Genomic DNA, 8,549 nt, shown 5'->3' on the forward strand with positions numbered 1-8,549 from the left:
TATACAGTATATATATATAATATATGTGTGTGTGTGTCGCTATTATTTTGGGAATACTTTAAAAAAACAAACCTTTAAAATCCAGCGTTTGCTCTTGGTGCTATGACATTCGGGGAGTTTCAGCTTCCGGGCGCTACCAGTTTTCTTATATAAGTTCTGGATGCGCCCGGGGCCTATAATGCAAAATCCATCCTGTTTAAATAATTCGCTTACCAAGTAGATGTCATCAGATTATTCACTTTCTGCTTCTCCAAGTTATTCAGATTTTTCATAAGTCTAGTAAACTTGCTCCTCTCATTACAATATAATGAGTTGCATTAATTTGCTTTAAAAACTCTCAAAACATAATAAAATGGGTCTAACCTAGACCCTGGAGGCATTTGGGGCACAAAAGGGGTCATGTGAGGAAAACGTGGTTGTGCAGGGGGCTCAGGCACCCGCACTCATTGCACCAAGGTACTAACCGCCTCTTGTTTCTCTTTAGTGGGTGTAGGAGCTGCCGAAATGTACGTTTGCACCAGGCCCACCTCTCGCTAGTTCCCCCTCTGAGTATTGTATGTACACAAAGAGCAGAGCGTCGCACAGTGTATACACAATCCCCTAATAAAGTACAATGGGCTTATCTGGAGTTGGGTATGGGATGCCGGCTCTCGGGATGCCGGCGGTCAGAATCTCAATGCCGGCATCCAAACGGGGATAATCCTGTCCGCGTCTAACACGCGGCCAGGGTTACAGCCTGTTAAAGACCTTATAGCTCTGAAAGAGATGATGACGTTTCCTTTATAACAAATCCTGTATGCATGACACCCAGGGCTAAGAGCTCCGACCAATCTGTAGAATATGGGGTCTATTTACTAGGCCTTGGACAGAGATAAAGTGGATGGGGATAAAGTGCCAGCCAATCAGCTCCTAACTCACTTTAAAAGACTGTGTTTGAGAACTGACAGGAGCTGATTGGCTGGTACTTTATCTCCGTTCATAGCTTAGTAAATAGAGCCCTTTATGTCATATGCCATGGCACTAACATGAGGAGGAAATGTTGGTTGTAGTAGTTGGATTTGAGATCCCTTCATTACATTTATGGTCACAGAACTGTGGTTGAAGCAAACCACAAGACGGTGTCTCATGAGCTCTAAAAAGTTCTGATGAGAATGAAAAACCTGACTAATCTGTGCAGCGAAGGCCAAGCAAAGATGTCCCAATGGCAGACACATTGTCCAGGACAGAGCCATCTATAAGGATGGAGAAACAAGGCTATGGCATCCAAGCCCCCCAACCCGTGCCAGGCATAAAGCCATAGAAAAGTCAGCTGAGGATGTAGCGGATAACTAAGGGGGACCTGTAAAGGAAAACAGTGTATTCTATATGCAAGGACCACTGACACCTGGGTGCACACGTCTGGGCGATGGGATTGTAATATTATAATACATGATGGCCACCTGGGACCCTGCTATGAGCTAGGGACGAATGTCCTGACCTCACATAATTGAGGATTTTGGGAAGTTTGTAGCAAATTGACAAACATCAAAGAAAAAAACATCAAAGAACCATTGATGGCACAAGGAGTCCTGGAACCGGATCGGCACGCTTTTGATCCCGACATGTTGGCGTGGAATGAGACTTCTGACATTGCCAAACTATGAGATCTTCCAGCAGATGCGATAATGTTACATCTGGAAGCAGAGACTGATACACGTGATGATCCAGTAACAGACAATGGCCCTCAATAACCATCGCAAGCGTTCTGCGACAATAAAATGGCGATCGTTATCGCTTCCCAAATTCAAACAGCCTAGTGATAATGGGAGCATAATGCAGAGGAAGGGCCTCAAGAGAACATATTAATACAACTATATGGGCTGCTGTTACGCTATATACAGGGAAACACTTCATTCTGTTCAGTGTAAAAAAATAAAAACTCTTTATGGTCTTTGATTATGGAGCGTCACGTGATGGCCACGGGCTAATAATACACTAGTAACTTTAATTACTGGCACATATGAGCTTATAGGTGACAGCTTCCAGCTGCCGTGACTTGTAACACTGAGAGTAAACCGAAGAGACTCACTGAGAGCAACTCAGACCCCGAGATCGTCACCAGCGTCTCATTTACATAAACAATGTTCTTATTGGGTAAAATGTTTTCTGTGCAGGTGATTGGATGGTGGCGGTAGTACCGACTTTCCTGGACCTGAGAGATTTTATCTGAATTGGGGATAGAAATATGTAAGTCCTGTCTGTAAATTATTTGTTTTACGTTCTGATAAGAACTGTATAATCTGCTAAGGTCCTGTCTCCAGCATGCATGCGCAGTGAGAGGAGACGCGTGCCACCCCTAACATGGCCCCCACGGCTACGGGACAGACCTGGCTAGAGAACTCCTCTGTGCAGTAATTATATACAGCGGAGTGGGGGCAGAATAGGGCAGAGCAGCAGGTGGGCAGAGGTGACCTGGCATATGCTGGGTACAATATACTAATATAAGATGAGCAGGGTCCGCAGAGGGGCACAAGGCACTGACCCTACTCGCCGTCCTCCTACCTTCTCATCCCAGTGCCTGCCACTCAGTCATGTGGGTGGGTGCCCAGTTGGTCAGCACATCTAAGTGCCCATTTTGGTACCCGCTTTATCTGGGCACTTTAGGCCATCGCCGAGGGTCAGCTAGGAGTCTCCTACCTAAGATGTTAGATGCCCCTGAGAAGCTACATGGTGCAGGGTGTCTCTTCCATCCCTATATATCAGCAGTATTATGATAAAATAATCTGAGACAGAAACTCTGTCCGTCTGTCACAGGTGTGTCCTGTAAGAGGGATATATGAATGGTATCGGCATGTGGAGGGGCTGCGATAGATTTGTTATGACCATTGTATGTCTGGGTGGAGGAAGTGTGGGATGAAGTAAGTATTGCTCAGTGCATGAACCAACATGAAGCATTTTATCCATGGTGACCGTAGTGAAATAAAGGTATATTTTATGACGAGTGATGCTACAGGTTCACAGAGATAAGAATGTATGACACAGCTGACTTCCCATGTATTTACACCTCATGCATATTGTGAGATCTATATATATTGTGATAAAGGAACTAGAGAGATTATTGATGGTAGGTATATATGTCCCAGGTTCTTAATTTTTGCCTGGCAAATCACCAGGTAAAGCGCAATCTTGATCGTCAGACCACCTGTGAGAGGCTGATAAAAGGGTGTGTCAGTTTCTGTAGTCAGCCTCTCACTGCCTGGGGGAAGCAGGCTGGAGGCCTGCTGAGAGAGACTGGTTTTGTTTGAGGTACAGTAAGTACTGTGCCAAATGCGGTTTTCTGTATTAGTGCATTAGGTCCTTCCACTCAGAAAGTGGGAACATTGTGTTAGTTAGAACCAGCTAATATTTATTCTTATGTTCTGTTTTATGCTGCCAAATAAAACTAGCTGCGGATACCTGTACCACGGCCCTGGACTGGTGTGCTATCGATTTGCTGCTGTATGAGATGTGCTGCCATTTACCCCCAGGAGACTGCACACCTTAATATTGGGACTGGTGTCTAAAATGGTTTTCTCCTATAGTGATATTGTGCTTCAAAATAGGAATGTGCAAACAAATCCAATGAACAGGATAACATACGCTATGAAATATACTGAACAAAAACCACTCCCTATATTAGGTGATTGCTCATTCTTAGTTCACCAGGTGGTGATTCTGGTTAGAAGATCTGTAGTGGATATTAGGAAAGAGAGCGCCTACTAGTGGTGTAATTATAGTAACATAAATGGTGGCATAAAGCGCTAAACTTGTGCGTACCAGGAAATCTGAATAAGCCAAGTTACCTGTCTGTTCCGCAGATATCTCAGGGGTCAGGTTCCTGTGAGTTTGTGGATATGGAGAGAAGAAAGTGATACTAGTGTAAGACGCTCCTCATAGGGGTAAAGCAAAGCTTGGAGAGAGATTAAGTACCGACCAATCGGCTCCTAACTGCCATGTTACAGGCTGTGTTTGAATAGTGACAGTTGGGCGATGATTGGTTCTTTGGGGTTTATTTACTAAGCTGTGTTAGGAGATACATGAGCGGTGATAAGGTACCAGCCAATCAGCTCCTAACTGCCATTTTTCAAACACAGCCTGTGTCATGACAGGAGCTGATTGGCTGGTACTTTATCTCCGTTCACTTTATCTCCTAACAAAGCTTAGCTTAGTAAATAGACCCCTTAGTCTCTCTCCACAGCTTAGTACATCTTCCCCCAAAGTGCTTGTGCCTTGTTACAAACCAATGTGACCAATATGACAAAGTGCTGATGTACTAGACGTATATCCGTTATCTGTCTTTGGTTCTGCTGCTGGTTCTTCGGCCCGCGCATATTTACGATTAATTCATAGATGGTGCAAAATACGTGTAATAAAAACAATGTTATAGAGCTGTCCGGTTTTTCTTTTAAGCCCCTCTCCCACTAGAGGAATGCTGACTGCGCTATCCAGGATAGAGGCCCATGAGATACTGTAATAAGTAACCCCAGAATACTTTTACCCACTGACTACTGCTCCTGTTACATCCAATCCGTAGGGCCGATGTGTCCTGAAATCACAGAGCTGGTGTAAAAACACGCTCCTACACATAATGAAGGGGGCACTGTTAGTGGTAATCTTTGCAGTTTGGTAGGGGGCTGCTCTGTAACCAGACCTGCATTCTGCACCAGCTCCGATCTGGCGGTCTCATCCTGTACTGTGGAAGGGCCTCATTGTCGCACCTCAGCGTAGAAACAGTTCTCTCTGAGCACTTTAATAATAAGCTTCAAGCACTCACGGTGCCGCATGTAATAAGCGGCGACCCCCTTACCCCTCACTGTCACAATGCACGTAGGCCACAAACGCGTCATTTCAGGTGGGATAGAGAAGCCCAGAGGGGATCATTCTGCTGCCTGTATTGTGCCTGGTACAATAGACTCCACTTCTCATTGTCGCGGGTTAGAAGCGCACTGACGGGTGGTTTTATTCTGTGTCTTACAGGGTCCAAGTCGAGTTCTACGTCAACGAAAATACCTTCAAAGAGAGGCTGAAACTGTTCTTCATCAAAAACCAAAGATCAAGTGAGTTTTCCGTGGTCTGTTCTGCAGGCGGCAAAAAGGATTGGGGGTCGGTTTGTGGCTTACTACAAGCAAATGCCGCATAGCCCTTACTGACTAGTGTCTGTGGCCCTCACTCTTACTGACCTACACTCACACCAGCCCCCCAATACCTGCTCCATCCTAACACCAGTCCCCCAATGCCTGCTCCATCCTAACACCAGCCCCCCAATGCCAGCTCCATCCTAACACCAGCCCCCCAATGCCTGCTCCATCCTAACACCAGCCCCCCAATGCCTGCTCCATCCTAACACCAGCCCCCCAATGCCTGCTCCATCCTAGCACCAGTCCCCCAATACCTGCTCCATCCTAACACCAGCTCCCCAATGCCTGCTCCATCCTAACACCAGCCCCCCAATGCCTGCTCCATCCTAACACCAGCCCCCCAATGCCTGCTCCATCCTAACACCAGCCCCCCAATGCCTGCTCCATCCTAACACCAGCCCCCCAATGCCTGCTCCATCCTAACACCAGCCCCCCAATGCCTGCTCCATCCTAACACCAGCCCCCCAATACCTGCTCCATCCTAACACCAGACCCCCAATATCTGCTCCATCCTAACACCAGCCCCCCAATGCCTGCTCCATCCTAACACCAGCCCCCCAATGCCTGCTCCATCCTAACACCAGCCCCCCAATGCCTGCTCCATCCTAACACCAGCCCCCCAATGCCTGCTCCATCCTAACACCAGCCCCCCAATGCCTGCTCCATCCTAACACCAGCCCCCCAATGCCTGCTCCATCCTAACACCAGCCCCCCAATGCCTGCTCCATCCTAACACCAGCCCCCCAATGCCTGCTCCATCCTAACACCAGCCCCCCAATACCTGCTCCATCCTAACACCAGACCCCCAATATCTGCTCCATCCTAACACCAGCCCCCCAATGCCTGCTCCATCCTAACACCAGCCCCCCAATGCCTGCTCCATCCTAACACCAGCCCCCCAATGCCTGCTCCATCCTAACACCAGCCCCCCAATACCTGCTCCATCCTAACACCAGACCCCCAATACCTGCTCCATCCTAACACCAGCCCCCCAATGCCTGCTCCATCCTAACACCAGCCCCCCAATGCCTGCTCCATCCTAACACCAGCCCCCCAATGCCTGCTCCATCCTAACACCAGCCCCCCAATGCCTGCTCCATCCTAACACCAGCCCCCCAATGCCTGCTCCATCCTAACACCAGCCCCCCAATACCTGCTCCATCCTAACACCAGACCCCCAATACCTGCTCCATCCTAACACCAGCCCCCCAATGCCTGCTCCATCCTAACACCAGCCCCCCAATGCCTGCTCCATCCTAACACCAGCCCCCCAATGCCTGCTCCATCCTAACACCAGCCCCCCAATGCCTGCTCCATCCTAACACCAGCCCCCCAATGCCTGCTCCATCCTAACACCAGCCCCCCAATGCCTGCTCCATCCTAACACCAGCCCCCCAATGCCTGCTCCATCCTAACACCAGCCCCCCAATACCTGCTCCATCCTAACACCAGACCCCCAATATCTGCTCCATCCTAACACCAGCCCCCCAATGCCTGCTCCATCCTAACACCAGCCCCCCAATGCCTGCTCCATCCTAACACCAGCCCCCCAATGCCTGCTCCATCCTAACACCAGCCCCCCAATGCCTGCTCCATCCTAACACCAGCCCCCCAATGCCTGCTCCATCCTAACACCAGCCCCCCAATGCCTGCTCCATCCTAACACCAGCCCCCCAATGCCTGCTCCATCCTAACACCAGCCCCCCAATGCCTGCTCCATCCTAACACCAGACCCCCAATGCCTGCTCCATCCTAACACCAGACCCCCAATATCTGCTCCTTCCTAACACCAATCCCCCAATATCTGCTCCATCCTAACACCAGCCCCCCAATATCTGCTCCATCCTAACACCAGCCCCCCAATGCCTGCTCCTTCCTAACACTGTACGATACCCCTTAGGTCTCTCTGCCCAGCTCTGCAATGCTGATACTCCCAGACATTCTATTACCGGCATTGATTGTTGCGTGTTGTGCGAAGTTTCAATTTGTGAAATTTAATTCTGTTACCAAGGATCCAGTCATTATTATTATTTATATATGAGGTGTCACAGGCGTCATACAAGAGGAAAAATGTACACGTTTATATAATTAAATTGGAATAAGTTGAGTCATAATTAAAAATTATTTGCTACATTATTATTATTTTTACAGTAATTTATATTGTTTTTATCTTGTGTGAGCAGCAAACTGTACAGACTTAGGCCCTCATTCAGACCCACTCGCGAGCGGCTGTCCGCTCGCAAGTGGGTCGATGGTCCCCACTGCGCATGCGCGAGACCCGACGAGCGAAGGACTTTAAATCACTCCTGGCCTTGCGGTTGAAAAACCCAACTGCAGGCTTTTGCTCACAGTTTCGATGGTCGCGATGGTCACGACCATCGCGACCATCATCCTGCACACTCGTATATGCTGTGGGTGGTGACCCACAGCTATACGAGCGTCCAGGAGGACGCTCCATATTAGTGGAGGTGGGCCCTGATTCAGAGTGAGCACTCTGGTCAGAGCGTCCGGCTCTGAATCAGGGCCTTAGTGTAGTGTTTCATAAACTTCGGTTCTATTTTATCCGTACAGCGGACGCCGGTTCCCCCGCATTGTGTATACAGCGTCCTCCTGTAGTAACTGCCTTCTAGGTGTTTTCACCTGTTGCACAATTTCCACTAGGTGTACATGCAAAATCACATTTATATCTACTGTCACCTCCATTTAATTCTATTTCTAAATGATTTTACGCTGCGTTAAGCTTTTGTTAATGAAGGGTCCCCTGAATAACACTACTAGGCTTGTGAAAGGGTTACAGGGCTGCACAGCCTGGTCTTTGTGCATGTGGAGGAAATGACATGTGTGGCAATGTACTGCCACCTACTGGTGGATTGTAGTAAGGCAGGAGAGTTACAGTACTGCAATAACTAGTATTGCAATGTAGAGTGACACTGAAATCTCTGAGCATAAATGCAACATTAAATAAGCATTAAGCCCAAGAGAAAACCCATAGATGGGATATTTGCTGCTGTTTTTTTGTAGAAATTTCAAAAGTGAATTTTGATTTTAGTGCTAGTCACTTCATTTCCTGCTTTAATTACAAATACAGGTGGAGCACATTTAAGCCAGACAAATGTTGCGTCTACACACCTGTCGCACATCACATCATCCGCCATAGTTTGCATATAACCGCTTCCCCATACAACTGAAGTACTGTAAAGTGGAGTTTGGTGGATTTATTATAATGTGATTTAGCAGAACTTCCTTAATCAGGGGTTATCTGATGTGTATAATCCACGTGCTCTATTGCTCTATAATGGGAATAACACGAATTTAGCCAGCTACCAGTGACTGTGTACAGAGGAGTCAGCTAGTTTATTGGGCTGCGCCAGAACTCAGCCTACAGAAGTGGCT

At 47.9% G+C, this 8,549-nt stretch overlaps 1 protein-coding gene across 5 annotated transcripts in view; it reads left to right on the forward strand.

Moving 5' to 3' along the window:
- KCNT1 (potassium sodium-activated channel subfamily T member 1) overlaps positions 1 to 8,549 on the forward strand; it is a 265,672-nt gene that overhangs the window by 116,009 nt on the left and 141,114 nt on the right. For all 5 annotated transcript variants that reach the window (XM_088459701.1, XM_088459704.1, XM_088459702.1 and 2 more), the window contains one exon: positions 4,996 to 5,075. In XM_088459701.1, coding sequence (XP_088315827.1) covers positions 4,996 to 5,075 — 80 coding nt within the window. The remainder of the gene's footprint in view (positions 1 to 4,995; positions 5,076 to 8,549) is intronic.

Source organism: Taudactylus pleione, unplaced genomic scaffold (assembly GCF_031769625.1).
Source record: "Taudactylus pleione unplaced genomic scaffold, aTauple2 ptg000927l, whole genome shotgun sequence".
NCBI lineage: Eukaryota > Metazoa > Chordata > Amphibia > Anura > Myobatrachidae > Taudactylus > Taudactylus pleione.